Here is a 19,364-nt window from a genome sequence, read left to right on the forward strand (position 1 = left end):
ACAGACGTTGAAAACCGGGCAATGCTTGGTTCTCGATTGCAATAGAGTTCAAGGACATGGGCACTAGCGGCACGAGCTGCAGGGACACTGCGCCAGTCACGATGGAGACTTCACCACCAAGTACCGCGTCCTTGTATCAAATGAGACGCGACCCCTTTAGCGACATTTGATGAGCATGATGGACGGTGGACTGCTCTCCATCGCCGTAGGTTGTGCGGAACTCTCTCTCCCTGACCGGGGTGTGTGGTGTGCCCTCTTTGCTTCAACTCTCCTTTGCGACGCCAATTATTCACCTGTTCGTCCTCCAGTCCTCTGCTTGACCACTAATTCACCCTCCTCCTTCTCCGCATTGACGCGTGACGAGAACCTCTCCTGGGTCATTGTCCATTTAATTGCTGCCTTCACCCGCGGCGTACGCTCCTTTTCTTTCGACCAGCTTCGCCAGCGCGGTTCTCCACCCCCCTCGACGGACGTGCTTTCCCGAGTTCACGCCCTCGTCACGACTGTGCCAGCGCATTGCGATCGCTTCAACTTCTCTCAGCTATCTGCTTGGCCGATACCGCCCCCAAGATCGTGTTTCACATTGACCAGCAGTGCCTTCCTAGTCGACCACTTCACCACGCGGCCGAGATCTGCGAGTCCGACTCACGACTTCACCTGATCGCCGCACTGCACTTCACCACTTCCCACTCGTCGCATCACGACCAAGATACAGGCAAGAGCTACGTGAGAAGCGGACCGACCGGGCAAGGACGCCGTCTGTCGGATATCCGTGAAGATGCCTCTCTTCTCCCGGTTTAAGAACAAGGGAGCGCAGCCGACGTCGAAGGACAAGACGCAGGTCACCAATGGCAATGATGTCGCTGCGAAACGTCCTACATACCAGTCGAGATGGGAGAGCACGACCATTGTGCCGGCGGAGGTTCAAGAGCTGGTGCACATCTGCACGGCAGAGATGAAGTCTCGCGGTAGGCATACACAGAGACATGAAGGACTTGAGGACACAAGACATGCTAACAACATCTCCAGCGGAGGCCCTCGATGCGCCCTTCTTCCTCCTCCCCTTCCGACCTGATTCCCACCCTATCAGCGCCCGCACTTTCATCCGTAACTACTACAAAGCCAACGCCGAAGGCTCAACCCAATACCGCGGTGAAGCTCTCAAGCAAGAACTTCGCCTCACCGACTCCGTCGTCCTGTGCAGCATCATGAAGTGGTGCTGGAGCCGCATGCCCGCGGGCGTGGTCACCTGGCCAGTCTACGAGGGTTTCCGCATCGGCGAGAAAGAGGCCGACCTGGCGCGCAACGCGTTCAACACGTTCATCCCGATGGGTGTCGACTCCGAGGCGAGGAGGAGTATCATCTTCGACTTTTTCGATCTGTTGGCGAGTGTGGCGGCGCATGGCAAGTTGAATGGATTGGGTGGGAGGAAGCTCTCGCGTCTAGCGGGATGGTGGGCGTTTGAGCATTCGGATGATGGGAAGGGGTTCGAGGGCGGGTATAAATGCTGGCAGAGCGCGGCGGATGCGTGCAGTCATTTATTCTTTGCGTATCTGCGCTCGCTGTCGCCGGATACGAATCCGTCGATGAATGTCATTGAGCGCATTCCGCGTTCGCTGCAGGCGCTTGTGGCTTCGACGGAGTACCCACCGGAAACGCCGAGCATGCTGCAGAGATCGACTGCGAGAGTCGTCATGGTCGTCGACAACGTCTCGCCCACGCCGTTCGCTTTACTTCGCAGAGCTAAGAACTTTGAGTACAGGGATCGCGATCGAGTGTTGCGGGAGTTTGCCGAGTTTGAGGATCCAATCGATGCTCTGACGGAGGAGTGCAAGCGGGTGTTGTGGGCGATTTCCTCCACGAACCAGTCTCAGACGAAAGCGGTCACATCGAGTCACGGACTGCCGGGTTTGCCGAAGCCGGATGAGTCGTGGTCTGCGTTCCAGAACATGGGTTTCGGCGATATTGACGAGAGGGCTTTGTCGAAAGGTCCTGAGGGAATGAATAAACCTTCCAGCATGATTGGCAGCAGTCTTCGGTCTGGACCGCATTCGAGAGGTGACGATTTCGGCCGACCCACGACGCCATCTTGGGGAGACTTTCTCTCTTCTGGATTCGCCGATGATGGGAAGCCTTCAACACTGCTGTATCCACCTACAGAAACGCTTCCACCCTTGGTACAACGTTCGGCCTCTTTCGGCAGACTGGAGGGCATCAATGAGGCTCTCGCTCCGGGAGAGCTTGCTGCGATTACCAATGTCGAGCTGGACGATGCTTTCTGGTGGGTGTGGATGACGAGCTTGGCAGGAGAGGAGCCGACTGGGCGAAAAGCTGTTTTCGGTCGTTGCGCGCTCATCGAGACGACCATCATGAATGGGAAGTGGCTGATCATGGAGGAGCAAGTCAAGGGTGCTGCGCCGGATCCTGCGGAGGGAGCGTTCATCGCGCCGAAGAAGAGTCTGTTCAGCTTCACCAAGCGGAATAAGACGGGAACGAAAGAGTCGAAGAAAAAGTCCCACAACGAGGTGCCTCCGCCGCGTGCGCTCTCGGCAACTCCGAGCAAAGTGAGCATCACCACGGATCAACACGCGAAGATCAAGGCTGCTGCACGAGCTTTGACCACACAGAATGAGGAAAATTCGAGTCCAGAAGCCACCCGACGCGGTAGACACGAGGAGGGCACTGCTTCGAAGACTACGAGTACCATGACTGTGGGACTGGGTAGTGAGGCTGCACCGGCGATGCAGTGGGCCAAGGCGTACGACAAGCATGCCATTCGTGCGGCGTACTTGGGTGATAATCTGGCCGGTACTGGAAAGTCGCGAGAGGATCTCGTCCGCCAGATCTCGTCCAATTCATTGACTACCGAGGAGAAGAAGCCTGTAAGGGCAACTTCTCCTCGACCGCCACCGCTGGATCTTCAGAAGACTGAGCGTGACCTTCCTGCTGTGCCGCTGCCGGAGCCAGTTGCTGCCCCTGCACCTCCTCCGCAGCTGACGACTCGGGCGCCTAGAGAGCGTTCCGTCTCGCCTCTGCCGGTGGAGCCCGAGAAGACCGTGCAGGAGACGCCGCCTCGACCAGATTCTCGGCCATCTGTTCAGGAGGAGCATCCTGTTTCGCGAGACGTCTCTCCCATGCCTAACAGAGTTGAGCGAAAGCCGGTCGCTGCAGCTCCTCCGCCTGTCCACCCAGCAACACGAGCTCCGGCTGCGCAACAAAAGGATCCGGGCACCCCTAAGAGCGCAACATTCCTCGCGGCACAAGCGGCGATGCAATCTAGAGCATCTCCGCCACCTCAGAATACCAGCAAGCTTCAAAAGGGTCCCACCACCAACAACGCCGGACTGCGCAAATTCTTCGGCAAGAAGACGACTGTCAACGAGCCTCCTCCACGAGTGAGCAGCCAACAAGCATCGAGTCTCGCACCACCACAATCCGAGAATGGAATCAGCCGCCGCTTCTCCCAAATGCGCAAAAACACAAGATCTCCTCCGACAACCTCTCCGACCACCCAATCCAAACCATCCAACTCCGCTGCCGTCGCCGCCGCACGCGCCGCAACCTCCAAGGAACCCGTCCTCGACATGTCCAGTCCCAACCCCTACCCCGCCGACGACCTCTCCCGCACCAGCACCCGCGAAGAAGCCGACGCCGTGCACGAGTTCTCCCGCTTCGACCAAGGTCCGCTGATGGACATCCCGTCCGCCGTCACTCTCGACTCGGAAGACGACCGCTCGACCCACAAGTCCACGTTCAAAGAAGTCCCCTTGCCGAAACAATACGTTCCCGAACCAGACGCTCCCACCCCAGAACCCGTCGCGGAACACGACCATTTCCTTCCGCCGCCGGAATTCGCGCCGCCGACGAACAATGTTGGTGCTGGTGCGGGTGTCGGTGGAGCAGCGAGGAATTTGACGCCCGACTATGAGCGGAGAGCAGAGGAGTCGTATGATCCGCAGGTCGTCCAGGATCGCTGGGCGACGATCCGAGAGAATGCGCATCGGAGAGCGAAGAGGGGGAGTGAGGATCAGAGTGCGAGGAGTGGCATGAGTCAGAGTCAGAGGACGGATGATGGGGAGACGTCTGGGGAGGAGAGTAAGTTTTCATCCTGTTCTTGTTGTGAGGTGAGAGGGTGTTTTGCTGACTGGTGTGGTTTTATTAGCGATCGAGTCGAGAGTCGCGAGGATCAAGGCGAGGGTTGCGGAGTTGACGGGGAATATGGATAGTGCTGTTAATGCGCGGCCTTGAAAGGCTGATCTGGACTGAGATCGACGCCGACTGAGGGGACGACCTGGCACCGCGAGATGGACATGCCGCGTCAATCCCATGACTACCGCCCGACATTGTGCTGCTGTCAAGAATCTGCAAATACCACCTGCGTCAATCGGATGGACGCGGTGCGTGGGGTGTACATACACACATTGTACAGACCACCTGCGCGCGAGGAGAGGGAGCATCGGAGGGAAGCTCGGAAGGAGTATGGGAGGATGGAGCGGAAGGAGAAGTGAGATGGAGGAGGCACTAATGATACCACATCCGCGGGCGTTTTCTTCACGTCTGCGTTGCGATCCTTTTTGAGATTTTCTTTTTCCTTTGTTCATGGAGCCGGAGCGTATGGTAGCGAGAAAATTCGGGTTCTTCCGTTGTTTTTTTGTAATTACACCTCATGTTCGATACCAGATTCTGCTCTTTCTCTCTTTTCTTTCGTCGCAGCCTCGATGGTGTTGCCTCGATCATTGCTCTCCTGTTCGCGAGGAATCAATGGCAGAGAGGAGGAACAGGGGGAGAGGCTGGGAAGGAAGGAAGGCTGGGAGGGAGTATACAGTATTATGAAACGTTTTACATCGAGCATATCATCTCGTTTGATTCTATGGCAGACAAGTCCTCAGACAGGAGGACTGCCAGACTGCCAGAGCTTCCGCATTGGGAAGTTTTTAGACTTTCGGTTACACTGACTGTGTTAAGTGAGGGACCTGTGGGTATAGCCGATGTCGGAGAGGTGAGCTACAGCTGTATAGCTACATCCTTGCGAGGTGGAAGGGTATATCTTATGTTGAGATCTCTCCTCCTGGGCTGTGGATCCTGTTGAACAATGTTGAGTCGTTGTTTGTCGAAGAGCTTGCGTGTAAGAGGAATTCGAGGTCTGCCGAAAGTTGCCGACAACTACGACTTAATATACACCGCCAAATGTACGTGCTTATATCCGGACTCACTCAGTATCAACAACAACGACACAGTAAGCTAACATCACCTTCCTCAGCAGTGCCACCAGTCGACTCATTCAACCCCCTCCCCACACGAGCCCTCTCAACAACCATAACCACCAATATGTCCTCCTCCTCCTCCTCTTCCACCCAGACGAAAAAGAAAGACCACTGGTCCTCAGAATCCTACGCCTCCTCCGCCGCCTTCGTCCCCAAACTAACCTCCACCGTCCTCTCCTACCTGTCCCCCACCCCCTCCTCCACAATCCTCGACATCGGCTGCGGCGACGGCCTCCTAACCACTCAAATCGCACGTTCCGCTCACTCAGTCCTCGGAATCGACGCGTCAGAATCCTTCATCGCGTCCGCCAACCAACGCCTCCAAACCTCGTCGTCGTCGGAGGAGGAAGGAAAAGCGCTACAAGGAAAATGTACCTTCTCCCTCTGCGACGCCAACAGTCTCCTCTCCTCCCCTTCCGTTCAGGAACAAGTGGAGAAGCATGGAGGGTTCGATAAAGTGTTTAGCAACGCGGCGATGCACTGGATCCTCCGCCACCCCTCCACGCGGGACCCATTCTTCACATCCATCCACCGCGTGCTCAAATCGGGCGGGACGTTCACCTTTGAAATGGGCGGCGCAGGAAACGTAGCCGAGATCCTCACAGCCACCACTGCCGCTCTGCGTTCCATCGGCGGGCTTTCCCTTTTCGAAGCGAGGGAAGCGAGTCCCTGGTTTTTCCCTAGTGTGGCGTGGATGAGAGCTTGCCTTGAGAGGAATGGATTTGTAGTGGAAATTTGTGAGACGGAGTATCGACCGTCGAGAATGACGGAGACGGAGAAAGGGGGACTGGAGGGGTGGGTGAGGTTGATGTGTGCGGAGTTTTTGGAACGGGTGGAGGATGAGGGGAAAAAGGAGGAGTGTGTGAGGGCGATTTGTGAGAATGTGGAGGGGAGTGTGTGGAGGGAGGAGGATGGGTCGAGGTGGTTGGGGTATGTGAGGTTGAGGGCTGTTGCGAGGAAGAAGTGAGTGGAGAGGAGATCAATTGGATTGCGAGGATGAGGTGGAATTGTGCCTGAAGGCTTCATTCGCTTTGTAGTGACAATGGTCGTACAGTAACATGTAGGGCGTCTATGGCTACGTCCATTTGTCCAGCCCGGTAATCCTCCGCTCCACTCCATGCCGCTCGGTCTGCTCAGCGGCGGCGCTGGGAGTTTGGTCCTTCACTGAGAAGGTCGTCTGAATACGTCGTAGACATTGCCTTTGTCGTATGAAATGTCAAAAGGCTTGAGGCAATCCCAGCGACTGCTCCAACAGCCATGTCGCGCATGGCGGAGCGGCGTGCTTTCTGGCGTGCTTTCGTTCTTTCAGCTTTTCCCATCACCCTCAATCCACGTCCATCTTCTCCCCGTCAGCCACGACACCCTCAACACCCTTCTCAACCAAATCTCTCCAGCTCTCATTCGCTGCATCAACACCCTCTCGGGCCACACCTTCCATCGCGGAGTTGTAATTAACAAACCGGTCCTTGACCACCTCGTCCCTCTCTCCAGCCGCCAATTCTGCACTCTCAACGCCCTTCTCTCCACCCTCCCTGCCTTCCATTCCCGGCACGAACCAGCTCTCAAAGGTATCCTTCTGGAAGAAAGCCTTGTAGTTGCCGACCGCAATCCGCAGCTGTAATCTCTCCTCATTCTTGACCTCCAAGAACCTCGCCTTCGCCTCCACTGAACTCCTCGCCGACTCATCGGCAACTTGCGGAGGGAAAGTCTCAGATCGAGGATCGAGTCCAAAGGATCGAATGTTGGACATGCGGAAGGGATAGTGGACGTGGTTGAAGTTGATGCCGTCAGTGTTGTCGACGGAAGTGTAGGAGGCGACGTAGTAACGCCATTTGTTCTCGCGATCGAGGACGGAAAGGCCGTCATCAGCGATGGGGTCGTCTTTCTTGTGAAGGGAGATGAGAACTTTGTTGGCGAGACCGTCAAAGTCAATGCGGTACAGCTCGGCGTCTTTGACCATCTTCTCGACAGACTTGCGGTAGTCAGTCTGTTGTTGAGCGGTCGACGTCTCCTTCTGTCGGTCTTTCCTGAACAGCGCGTAGACTTCTGCAGACTTGTCCTTGCTGTCGCTGTTCATGACCATGATAGCATCGCGGGCGAGAGTGTTGACAATCTTCTCGAAGGGGTAGAGCGGGTACCCTGATTGAAGGTAGAAGCGACGAAGAGCCTCTTCGACCTCCACAAACTCCAGCTCGCCCTTGACGACCTCGTCAAACTTCTGCAGCATTTGATTGTAGTAGTTTGCGCCCTCGCTAACGTCTGGGAAGAAGTCACCCGGCAGCTTGTCAATGATACCAAGCTCCACAGCTGGCTTGACGCGATTGGCCTTCTTAACGGCCTCACGCACGCCAGCTTCGGAAATCTTGAGCTTGTACAGTCGCTCGTAGAGCATGACAAACAGTCGGACGAAGCAGTAAATCGGGGTGTTAGCCCAGCAGCGGTAGAGCGTGCGCACTTGCGGTTCGTGAGGGTTGACGTTTGGCCTGGTCTTCTTGTCGTCATTGTTGGTGGTAGGATGATCCATCCAGCGTCCGGTTGCCAGCTCTCCTCGTTCTTCCGCATCATCCATGGTGGCGTCGACAGATGGCTCCTCGTCTGCGTTCGATCCAACATCAGGAGTTGATGCACGGCTTCCAGAGGCATTACTATCCTCGCGATCCTTGCGCTGCATCTTTCGCCCAGTGAGAGCCGCGCGCAACATGCTGTTCTTCGGTCCGGTCTTGCGCGACTTCATCGACGCTGAATCCTCAGCGCCAGATGCCTCATCGTCGACCATCTCACTGTTTGGCGATCGATCAAACCTTCCATGCATCTTGTCTCTGAAGTTCTCCGCATCGAGACCGAAGAAGAGCGGCACAAAGTCGCGAATGAAGTTGAACAGCTTGGGTTGATCTGTCGCCAACGTCGCCTCCACATGACTGAGCACCAGATAGGTGGTGTCGTAGAGAACGTCGATGTCGTCAACGGTGAACTCCATTTGCGGTTGTCGCAAGAGTGCCGGGTTGGCATTGCCCGCGCGCTTCATCTCCTCGTAGCGGACCTGGATCTCGCCTTGAAGTGTCTTGAGCTGGAATTGCCTACGGTCATTCTGCTTCGCACTGGCGGCTTGGTGGTCGAGTGACTTCCAGAACATCTTCTGCGTCTGCTCGCGCCAGACCTTCTCCCACTCGCGCTGTGCCATTTTCCACGACTCCAGTCTCTCCTTGAGGCGGTTGAGCAGGACCGGGATGACCTGGTAAGGTCGCTCGTGAAGTGATTGGATGACCTCTGCTCCACGCTCACGAGCATACAGCTTCATGATGACGCGCTTGTAGATGGTCTCGCTTTGACCTCCAAGACCAGGTGGCAGTGTGTATGTCCTCTGGCTGTGGTCGTCCATACGGCGGAGCTGTGTCGCAATCGGCTCCATGAGCTGGATCGTGCGGCTACAAGTCTCAATGTTGAAGTCATAATCGTGACGCTCCTCCTCAATGCGGTGCAGGCCTTCCTCGTGGAGGTTCTTGCGGTGAGCGATGAAGCCACTATCCTCTGACGCCCACGTCGGATGCGACGCCCACTCATCGTTCAGCACAGAGTTGCACAGCTCATCGCGACCACTGCATGGCTTCTGACGCTCGCGCTTGGGTAGCAGGCGGTAGCTCGGGCCAAGACCTCTGCAGTTGCTGAGCATGACTCTACCAGATGGCACGCGAGGCTTGTTCTCCACCACGATATCCCGCTCATCGTATCCAACCCACTCTTGAAACCACTTCATCAGGTCCGCATTAGCACCGATGAAGAATCGCGCGCGGTGAACGAGCACCGTGCGATCAATCAAGTCTTGACTAAACAGATTGCAGAGCTTCAAAAACTCATTCATCGTGTTCTTATTCCCAATCGCCTTTTTCGCCTTGTCAAAGAAACTTAGCTCTTCACTCGTCGCGGCGGAAGTGGTGGTCGGCTCGATCGGTGCGGGGAGGGCGGGAATGAGGGTCGGTGACGATGGTGGTGGCTCGATCGGGCCCTTTGCGACAGTGTGATTCGGTTTGGCGCGTTTGCCGGGTTGCCCAGGAAATTGAGCTTTGTTGGCAGCTGGTCCAGCGACGCCATCGGGAATGCTACCCGCGGTGCCTTGTCGCTGATCGCGCTTCCGCTTGTTGTCCTTGGATGCTGGCGTTGGTGCGAAGTTGCCAACCGGCGGCAGGCCTCGCCCAGTCCCACCTGGTGTGCCCATGTGTGCCTCACGCGACATGACAGGGCTGCCGTATATTCCTCCTCCACCGCCTTCACCTCTCACATTCGAGATGAGCACGTTGTTCTCCGCCTCTTGTCGTGCACGCTCCGCAGCTTTGGCCTGTGCTGCTGACTCTGGCAGAAACTGTTTGAAATCTTCCAGCAAGTCCGGAGCGGTCTTGAACAGGTGAGTCACCTGGCCGTACACGTCTTGGATCGGTTTCGATTCGCGTTGGTAGGTTTGAAGGATCTCGAGGAATTGTTTGTAAATGTCTGGATGCGCCGAAAAGCGATTCTGTGATGAAGTGAAGGTGAATTAGTAGACTTTTCGCACGGCCAATGGCTGATGACAGCCCTGGCAAAAATTCCGCATGCGACGCATACCTTGATTTTGTTCACATAACTGATGGCGTGGTTGAACTCGACAGGTCCACGCTTTTCCATGCCAGCTTGAGAAGCGTCAATCATCGCACTTGCGTCCTGATCAGGCATCGGCGTTGCGCGCGGAGATACGCCGGCGCGAAGACCGGCCCCACCCGCAGCTGCTGACACGGCACTTTGGAGCGAATTGACACCACGCTGCTCTTGTTGATGCATTGCCTGCTGTTCTTGCTGTTGTCGTGTTGCTTCTAGTGGTGAGAGATGCTGAGGTTGATTTGGTGCGACGGGTCCGAGTGGTCGTCCACTTGGACTGAACATCATCTGCGCGCCTTGACCGCCGGGTTGCGGTGTGAAGGTGCCATTGGCGGGCCGAGAGCTCTCTGGTAGTCCTTGTTGACTCAGAGGACGAGGCTGTGGTAGTGAGGATACTGTTGTACCCATTGGTGTGGTGACTCTGATCGCGTTCGGATCATCATCGGCGCCGCACTCTATGCGATAGCCGGGTGGAAGGAACGTGTTAAATCCCTGGATAAGCTGCGGATTACCTGCGAAGAGAGTGCTAACTCTACCGATGACCCCAGGTGTGTCGATGGCGCCAGATTTGAAGTCTTTCATGATGTCGAGGAAGCGATTGTAGACATCGGGATGATCTGCGAATTGGACTTTGACTTGATCCAGATAGCTGAGCGCGTCATTCAGAATCGGTTGCTGGCCTGGGCCTTGGCCTTGTGCTTGTGGGCCTCCCTGAGGAGTCTGCTGTTGAGGAGTGTGTTGTTCTTGCGGATGCTGGGGAGTCCCTTGAGCAGGCGCACCATACGGACCCAACAAGCCTGGCATCTGCTGTCCCTGATTTGGCTGTACGGGACCTCCGGCGAAGATGTTTGCAGGTCCTGAAGGCGCTCCAAGAGGAAGATGTGGATGCTGCGGCTGACCTCCAAGACCCGGATTACTCAAAAGGCCGTTTGGACCGTGCACAGTTCGCGGACCCAGCGCGACTGGTTGATGCAAATGTGGAGGAGGGCCAGGTTGTGATTGATGTTGTGGAGCTTGTTCCATACGCTCGCGATTCCTTCGGCCTTCCTCTTCCTTGATGTGGGTATATTGTTCCGCCTCCCGAGCTCTTTCGCGTTCACGATCTGATTGACCCGTCGCTTGAGTGATGCCGGGTAATGAGAAGTTGTCATTCGGAGGTGGACCTTGCGAGTGTGGAACGGGTTGTCTCGGGGACGATTGACTGATGCCAGCCAAGCTGGCGAGATTGTGGGCGGGTTGGTGGAAAGATGGGAAGGGCGCGCCGGGCGGTGGCAGACTGCTCCCAGGTCCTGACGGCGGAGATTGGTGGTGTTGAGATGTGCCGAGACTGCAGGAGCGCGATGTTAGTTGGTAGTCTTGCAAAGGTAAAAAGGGAAGGCGCGCTAGCATGAATATTGAATCGTGAGGCTCGCGTTGCAGCTTGAGCTCTCCTCAAAATCGCACATTTACTACGACAGCAATAGACTTACCCATAGCTTCCTCCAGGCCTTGGAGGCTGCGACTGTGATTGCTGCTCATTATTTCCGCCATGCGAGCTCCCGCCCGGCGGATGCGGCCAATTTCGATGCGGACCAGGATCCATGATGTGTGTTATGCCTGTGGCTGATGAGATAAGCCAGCTATCAGATATCTCCAAGTCTTTCCAAGATTTCGTCCAATGTCTCGGCTAGGCGCGTGCGATGATGCGCGGGTCGTTGCGCTCGTAATCGTGGTGGTAGAAAGGGCGGACAGGGCCCAGCGCGTCGGAGATGACGTGGATCGCGGTCGCAAAAGTGATGTAGGCGTGGACGAAATGAGTGTCGGGTAGTTGTGTGAGAACTCAATGAGATGCGCGATCGTGCATTCACATGTTGTAGTGGTGAATATGTCGGTCGATGCAGATGTGAAGCTCTCTGCAGGAGTTGAAGAGTTCATCATCGTTACCCCGAGTCTTGGCTGGATCCGCTCGCATCCCCGTCCGCTAAAAGCTGGCGAAATCGCAAACTCCGCTCTTAAATCCGAAGTACCTGGCCGAGGACTTTTTGGCCTATCAATCACGATAGCTGAGGAACTCGTCCTAAAGAGTCCATCAATGTCCTCGATGTCCCTGTAGCACTTATAAAACATTTGTTTGTCTGACAATGTCTACCAACGATCCTGGCTTCAACATCGCCCTCGAAGAAGCCAAATTCGGCGCTTCAGAAGGCGGCGTCCCCATCGGAGCATGTCTCGTAGCAGCAGATGGAACAATCCTAGGTCGAGGACATAACATGCGAGTTCAAAAGAATAGCATGATTCTACATGTATGCGGCAAGCAACAAGCTTCTCGAAGATCTTGATCAGAACCACCCATGCTATGCAATGCATTCTTACACTATACATCGAATGACAGGGCGAAACCGCCGCCCTCGAATCCTGCGGCCGACTTCCCGCTTCCCGCCTCGTCGGCTCAACGATGTACACTACTCTATCTCCTTGCGACATGTGCACAGGCGCGATGCTGCTGTACAAGATCCCTCGAGTCGTCATGGGCGAGAACAATACCTTCGTTGGCGGAGAGGAGACACTGAAGGCTAAAGGGGTGGAAGTGGTAAATTTGAAGAGCGCAGAGTGTGAGAAGTTGATGAAGGAGTTTATCGAAGCGCATCCAGAGGATTGGTGGGTTCTCATGAGGGGCTGATGCATCGTCTGATCTTTGCAGCTGACGCAGGCATTGTCAGGTACGAGGACATTGGCGAACAGACGAAATGAAGCGGAGGAGGAATTGCTTTTGGTCCAATCGAGGACTTCTATGGGCTATGTGATCGCCCTGGCGGACAGCATTCTCTTCACCAGTCGCCGTGCAATAAGTTGCGTGTGTGCATCTTCTCCTCAGCCGCGGCGAGGTCCGTCTTGCTCGGCATGGCGGTCTGCTGGTGGGATTCTAGAATATCACAGCTTAGAGCCGCTGCTTGTTGGCAGGATCGGAATGGAGTCAGCTACCTGATATCCGGTGGATCTCGGAGAAGTAGAACTTCAGGTCGTCGGGCTTGACCCATGGTGTGATGCCTGCATGGATCGTTAGCTTTTCCATGACAGTGCTCGTTGGAGTTTGTCGAACATACCGTGTCCCAAGTTCGCGATCCATCCCTGCTTGCCACCTCCAAAGCCCTTCACCATCTCTTCGACCACCTTCGTAATGCCCTCATGATCTCCATACAACACGCCGGGGTCCGCATTCCCCTGCAGCACCTTTCCATACTTCTGCGCAACTGCATACGCCTCCTTCGGCTCATGCAACCAATCCAGTCCAATCACCTCATACTTGCTCTTACACAGATCCTCCAATGCATACCAAGCACCCTTCGCAAACACCACCTTCGGCACCTGCTCGACACCAAGCTCTTCCAATCTCTTAGGCAGATGATCCGCAATCCAGTTCAGATACGGCAGCGAAAACTCCTTGAACGTCGCCGGACTGAGCTCTCCCGCCCAAGAGTCAAAGACCTGCAAGATTTGTGCTCCAGCCACAACCTGCTGAGCCAAATACTCCACACACAGCTCCGCAATCTTTTGCAACAATTCCTTCGCCGCAGCATGATACTTGTAAATCCACGTCTTCGTCTGACGGAAAACTTTCGTCCCGCCTCCCTCGACCATATAACACATCAACGTGAACGGCGCGCCACAGAATCCATACAGCGGCACTCTTCCATCCAGTTTCTTCCTCGTCAACGTGATCGCATCGTAGACATACTGCAGACTCTCCTTGACATCCACTTTCCTCTCCATCACCTCTTTGAACTGCTCGTCCTCGGGTCCGACAAGTGGGTTGGGGAAATGTGGTCCCTTTCCGTCCAGCATGACGACTTCCATGCCCATCGCTTGCGGGATGACGAGGATGTCGGAGAAGATGATGGCGCCATCGATGAGGCCGGCGAAGCGGTCGATGGGTTGGAGTGTGAGATTCGAGGCGATCTCCGGGGACCGGCAGCATTCGAAGAAGTCGTGGGTGCCCTTTTCTTGGTGGTACTCGGGGAGGTAGCGGCCGGCTTGTCGCATCACCCAGCAGGGTGGGCGTTCGACCTTCTCGCCGCGGGCGGTGCGGAGGAGGAGGTCATTCTTGAGGGGTGCGAATTGGGTCATGGCTGCGGTGGGGTCGTGACTGGGGACCGGGGGACAAGAGAAGCGATTGATGGGGTCTCGGGACGGAGGGACGCTGGTCAGGTACAGGAGATGCAATCCGCTCGATGATGGTGACAGTGAGCAGGACACGTCTTCGAATTCCAGACGACCTTGGTGGGGTTTAAACGGGATGATGTCGGCGTACCTTCCGCCTCGGCTCAAGGAATACGCTTAAATTTAAAGTTCGTGCGCGGAAGATCAAATCCCTTCGCTGACTTCGCTTCGCTTTCATACCTTCTACCTCACTGCTTCACGCCACGCGTACGAAAGACAGCACAGCTCGAGGGCTCAAGTCGACATTCGTAACCTGTCATGGTAATGACGAGATTGGCGAAGACTTCATCCCGAGACGGACTCGGAGAAAGAAGAACGCTGCAGGAGCTGAGAGATGTCCACTGAGGCTTTCACGGCAATATATGCACTCCGACCTCCTTCGAAGCTCATCGTTGCAATGCATCGATATGCTCAAGGCGAGCTACGTGCTCTTACTCTGTGTCTCAGGGCAGTTGGCATCTTGAGCATTCCCAGCTCGGCCATGCGCGTGTTTTGACGCAAGACGCGTTCGAACGAGTCAAACATCATGCAAGGATTAACGATGCTGCTGTCAAACCCACGAAACGTCAACAACGCGTTTCGAACATTGGGCTTTCAGTGTTTTCGTGTAGCCTAAGTTCCGTTCATCTTTCCCTTCACGACGGCGATCCTTGAGCACCAGCACATTGAGACCATGATGAAAATCTCCGCCAGTGCCATCTGCGAAGCCCACAAAGCAAGCGATCCGGAGATCAATCAAGAAGGCGATGCCAAGAGAAAACGTTTAGAAGACATATCGGAAGGAGAAGAGCCTACGGAGAGCACCAATCGCAGACTCCGCCGCGTGCCGAAGCGTCGAAAGTTGTTACCGAGCACTCCTCCGCGTTCTGAACCGGGTGGAACCCCATCCAGTGATCCGACCCTTCGAAGCGATCCGGAGGGAAGCATCTCTCAATATTCTCCGAAGCACGACCGATATCCACCTGTACGACCAGCTCAGCACACAAAACTCCCAGAAGCAAATCGACCGGACTCCTATCCAACGTTTCCCTATCGCCATACAGTCCGGTCGAACATCTGCGTCCTCGAAGGCGATGATCCAGCAGATCCAAGTGATCGGAAAATACTCGTCTCCAAGCAAATGCTGGTGCCCCGGAGTGTATGGAGCACGCATAGGCACCAAATCATCCGCGAGCATTTCTCCGCCTCTCTGCCTTGCTACGCGGACTTTCCATCGCAACCGACGAACGGGCCTGTGGAGCTTGTGCAGATATCACAGCAAGGGTCTATTCGCAGTGAGATGGCACGGATGGAAATCTTGCTGGAGAAGATCACGAGGATCAAAGAAGAGTCGCGGCGTATCGCAGTTGAGAACGAAGCGCTTCGAAAAGATCTTGGCATGTTCTGAATTGCTGTGGGAACAGTCGGGACGAATGGCAATTCTGATGGGAGGATGAGCTGACGGCGACCTGGCGGCATCAGGGCCCGACCGAGCTCTGGCCAAATGTAGTCATTGCGGCAGGCCGAATAGACATGCCATCTGGAACTACCTCTCCCACCATCCGATATCTCTGCGCTGTGAGGCTGTCGATTGATGGTCAACATCGCCGCCTTTTGCCGTCAGCCTCGACTCCTACATCGGATGTGGCTCTGCAACATCTGCAGCGAGCTCGTTGGATCTGACACATGAAGCGTTTCCGAAAGTTGTTTACCATTGATCGGTGGTTAACCTCGAGTCATACACACATACTGCGAAACATCCGAGGAACACCCGCCGGGGCTGAGGATGGCCACCACTGCCCTGATCTGGTACACGAGGGACTTGTCACTAAAACAACAGTCTCTCACAACGACGAAACATGGGCAATAACACGTTCGTCCCTCGAGCAACGGCATGTCTCAATGCAGATCGCCATCTCTAGCCCACGGCGCAAGTGCCTGCCCATCATGGCCACTGTCAGACTTCAAACCGCCCTGCTTCAAAGCTCATGGCCTGGTTCTTCGCCGTTGATTCTGCTAGCGATGCGGTGCAAGATGTTCGTCAATGTGACGGCCAAATGAAGCTCGCATCGAGACATTTCTAGCCTGAGCTACTTCGACGTCAAAGGGCTATTCCGCTCATTCAGTGCCTCATAGATCCCACAGTCGTTGACTGCAGTCTGGAAGCTATCGGTGATGCCGAAGCCGTTATTGCCCGGGAAAATTTGTGGCAACAATCGTTCCTTGCTGCGACCACCCTTACAGACACCCTTACGGACTGCCTGGCTGCGACTTTCCCACGGAATTGGCAGTCGCTCAAAGTCGGAAGAACTGCCTATGTTCCTCTTCCAGCTCCATCAATATCTTGTTGTACACCGCTTTTCGGAAGCCAGCATCTTCCAGACTGCTTTCTGTCTCGTCTACCTCACAACGGATGCACCGGCGCACGACATCACTCCACCGCTTGCCAAAACTCTCACTGATGGTCTGCTTGTTCAAAAGTCGCTCTGCTGTCAGGAGGTCCGAGAACTCTGATATTGTGCCGTCTGGGTTCCGCTCGTCTGCTCGGTGCAAGTCTTCCATGGATTTGCCCATGCATAGTTCGATCAACATCAATCCAAGTGAGAACAACGTCCGATTTTTGATTATCATTGCCAGTGCTCCTGTGGCTGGAGAGGCAGGTAGAGTCTTGCGAGCACCGGTTGAGTCTTGCGAGATGAAGGCGTGCTGAGAGAGAATTTTGTCTTGCTTGCTGATGAGCATGATATCGCTTTTCCCCCACGAACTCTGCAACCATGGAGTACTATGGAGCTGGAGCATTCCTGTGGCCAGAGAGAGTGCCAGACGTCGGGCGTCCGCACCGGTCAGATTTTGTTTCCGCTGTTGGCCCAGGCAATCCGACAATCTTCCTACAGAGAACAGCTTCTGGTCGATCAGACGTGTTTCTGGGGTGTATAGTCCATGTCGGCTCTGGTCATCGGTCATGTAGCCAACACAACCTCCGCAGGGTGCTGTGCTAAGGTTGTCCATAATTTCGCAGAGGTCCCGAATTTCGACGACATTTTCCGGCGGCAATATTGGAGGCAGCGTCGGTGCTATGTGGATTCGTGATGGGCTCTGGAATCTCACCGAATGACTTCTTACTGTGATCTTTGAGCTGCCGGTAGCATGCGAGATAGTGGCATCGAAAGCCGCAGTGCTTGAAGACACTGATAGCACGGGCTTCGGAGCTTCAATATGCTTGATGTCCGTCTCAGCAATGTTCCATCTTGGGGCTTTGGCCTTGGAGGTGCTGATGTTGTGTTCAACCACTATCCGGTAGGTATGCGCACCTGGTCCTCCCGCCTTATTTCTCGGTCCATCCAAAACTCCTGCTGTCGAGCTCAAAAGAATGCTGACTTGATGAGGCATAGAACACGAGACGTGGAGGGTCTTGGCCAGGCAACTAAAGATACTCAAAGATTCCAAACGGACCGTTTCAAAGTCTGGAACCGCTCGCAGCTTTCTTCCTGCCTCGAGCTCTCGAGTCTGACCAGTAAGTCGCTCAAGCATGACGTTGACATCGTGGATCTCCTGGATGAGGTCCAAGTATCCGGACTTCTTTATAGCGAAGCCGAGCCTTTTGTATGCGGATCGGAATGATGCAGCAGTTGTGTCGCAAGGCGGCTAGCCATATTGTCAGCTGGCTCGAGTTCGTATCTGGAGACTTCTTGGGTAGTACCTTGCCATCCGGACCGAGGTGTAACCTTTCCATGAACTCGCTCAGGGTACTTCGGACCCTGTGAACGTGCTCCATGTACAGCTCGTACGAGGTCTGAAGCCTTTGCTGGAGTGCATCCCGAACATTTCCTTGATCCCAGCCATCGGCACTGGCATCGAGGAGCTGCTTTTGCGTTTCATGGTCCAGACACTGGCTAAGCAGAATCTGCAGCGTATTGCGGAACATGAGTCCCTCTGTTCGCAAGTTCCTTGCCACTGTTCCGAGCTCTACTGCAGTGTGTTTGATACTCTTGATCGTTTTGACACACGTTTTGTAGTGCTCCAGGCCAGATATTATGAGAGGAATCGCTCCCAGGACCAAGCCGATGACCTCGACTCCGGACATCCTTGCAGGGCAACTTGAAGCAGCACGAGAGATTTTATTCGCCTTTGTCCAGCTGGATTCGCCAGAAGATGCGACGTTTTCACTGCTGCGGCTGAGTTCTGGTTGAGAGAGCGACGACTCCTCATCTGAGCTCCGGGACGTGCATGAGGCTGACCATGCATTCGCTTAAGCCCAGCTCACCCCGCCTCCCCATCTCGTGTTCGGAGAGACGTTCTTCAACATCGACAACGTGAGAAATTGGTAGATACGGATCATCATGGAGATACCCTCCACGGTGAGGAAATGTCTGGATCGGTTCAAAATTCTTTTGGCGGATGACAGCAGGTACAAGGAAGAGATTGTTGATGTTTTCGGGCGATTTCGAGTATGGGCTGGCAATGTGTCGGCACACACAAGTGGGAAGAGGTCTCTTCGGTACAGACTGCGAGACTCTTCGGAGCTGACGGAGGCCGTCCTGGCGTATCTCAAAGAACTGCTGGACATACTTGGTCGAGGTTATTCTACTCGTCTCAGAAGCTTTGCCACTCAGACTGATTCTAAGATCTAGCGAACAACGAATTGCCTTCCATCGATGAGGATCCGTCCGAGGAAGATGACGAAGAAGGCGACGAGGAGCTCTTCGAGGTCGACGCTCGTCAATCGCCAGCGCAACAAGCACTCGAGGAAGTTGACGACATCATAAGTGGACTAATGCGAATTTCCATGGCCTTGAGGAATCCAGCCCGCAACGACCAGGTGAGATATGCGGATACAGCGCTGACGAAACTGTTTGAACCCCGAGACATTGAACACGTCCGAATGAAATACCCACATCTCCCCCACTACTTGGCACAACGGTTGGGAAAATCTATCTCTCAACACCGGCAGTACTTCAAGTACCGCAGAGAGCACAACGAGAAGCTGGCGCAAGGGATCGACGACTTGAAGCCGGACGATGACGAGACGAGACAGAGTACCGTTGCAACGGCCTTGGTCAAGCCAGGAATTCAGCCAGGGTCATTCCATGAAGATTCCGACAATGGATCAATTGGTACAGCAACATCTTATGCCCCCTCGGAGTCCAGCGAAACACTATTGCGGCCGCCTCCTCGCCCGGAGAAAGCAACGGATGGGCTGCCGTTTGAGTGTAACATTTGCTTTCACATCGTGAATGCCCCAAACGAGCGGCTCTGGAGGCAGCATGTGTACGAGGACCTTCCGCCGTACACCTGCAT

At 55.0% G+C, this 19,364-nt stretch overlaps 6 protein-coding genes across 6 annotated transcripts; 3 read left to right on the top strand and 3 right to left on the bottom strand.

The window, feature by feature from the left end:
- Positions 1-778: 778 nt before the first annotated feature.
- On the top strand, positions 779-4,248 carry MYCGRDRAFT_41207 (uncharacterized protein; the record flags this gene model as incomplete). Its single annotated transcript, XM_003853104.1, has 5 exons — positions 779-968; positions 1,030-2,966; positions 3,159-3,751; positions 3,908-4,095; positions 4,163-4,248. The coding sequence occupies 5 exons, from the start codon at positions 779-781 to the stop codon at positions 4,246-4,248; spliced, it is 2,994 nt and encodes a 997-aa protein (XP_003853152.1).
- Positions 4,249-5,328: 1,080 nt separating this feature from the next.
- MYCGRDRAFT_39960 (uncharacterized protein) lies at positions 5,329-6,231 on the top strand (the record flags this gene model as incomplete). The annotated part of the gene is made up of 1 exon (XM_003853105.1): positions 5,329-6,231. One exon carries the CDS (start codon positions 5,329-5,331, stop codon positions 6,229-6,231), a length of 903 nt encoding a protein of 300 aa, XP_003853153.1.
- Positions 6,232-7,002: 771 nt separating this feature from the next.
- SNT2401 (histone deacetylase complex protein) lies at positions 7,003-11,177 on the bottom strand (the record flags this gene model as incomplete). The annotated part of the gene is made up of 2 exons (XM_003853181.1): positions 7,003-9,771; positions 9,861-11,177. Coding segments are annotated over 2 exons (3,822 nt in total), but the record flags the coding sequence as incomplete, so codon positions are not given.
- Positions 11,178-12,010: 833 nt separating this feature from the next.
- MYCGRDRAFT_85889 (uncharacterized protein) lies at positions 12,011-12,620 on the top strand (the record flags this gene model as incomplete). Its single annotated transcript, XM_003853106.1, has 3 exons — positions 12,011-12,172; positions 12,262-12,527; positions 12,590-12,620. 3 exons carry the CDS (start codon positions 12,011-12,013, stop codon positions 12,618-12,620), a joined length of 459 nt encoding a protein of 152 aa, XP_003853154.1.
- Positions 12,621-12,843: 223 nt separating this feature from the next.
- Positions 12,844-14,095, bottom strand: MYCGRDRAFT_100065 (uroporphyrinogen decarboxylase; the record flags this gene model as incomplete). Its single annotated transcript, XM_003853180.1, has 2 exons — positions 12,844-12,917; positions 12,974-14,095. The coding sequence occupies 2 exons, from the start codon at positions 13,992-13,994 to the stop codon at positions 12,844-12,846; spliced, it is 1,095 nt and encodes a 364-aa protein (XP_003853228.1).
- A 2,266-nt stretch (positions 14,096-16,361) lies between these two features.
- MYCGRDRAFT_40054 (uncharacterized protein) lies at positions 16,362-18,177 on the bottom strand (the record flags this gene model as incomplete). The annotated part of the gene is made up of 4 exons (XM_003853179.1): positions 16,362-16,925; positions 17,106-17,297; positions 17,538-17,711; positions 17,767-18,177. Coding segments are annotated over 4 exons (1,341 nt in total), but the record flags the coding sequence as incomplete, so codon positions are not given.
- Positions 18,178-19,364: the final 1,187 nt, after the last annotated feature.

Source organism: Zymoseptoria tritici, chromosome 4 (assembly GCF_000219625.1).
Source record: "Zymoseptoria tritici IPO323 chromosome 4, whole genome shotgun sequence".
Classification (NCBI taxonomy): Eukaryota; Fungi; Ascomycota; class Dothideomycetes; order Mycosphaerellales; family Mycosphaerellaceae; genus Zymoseptoria; species Zymoseptoria tritici.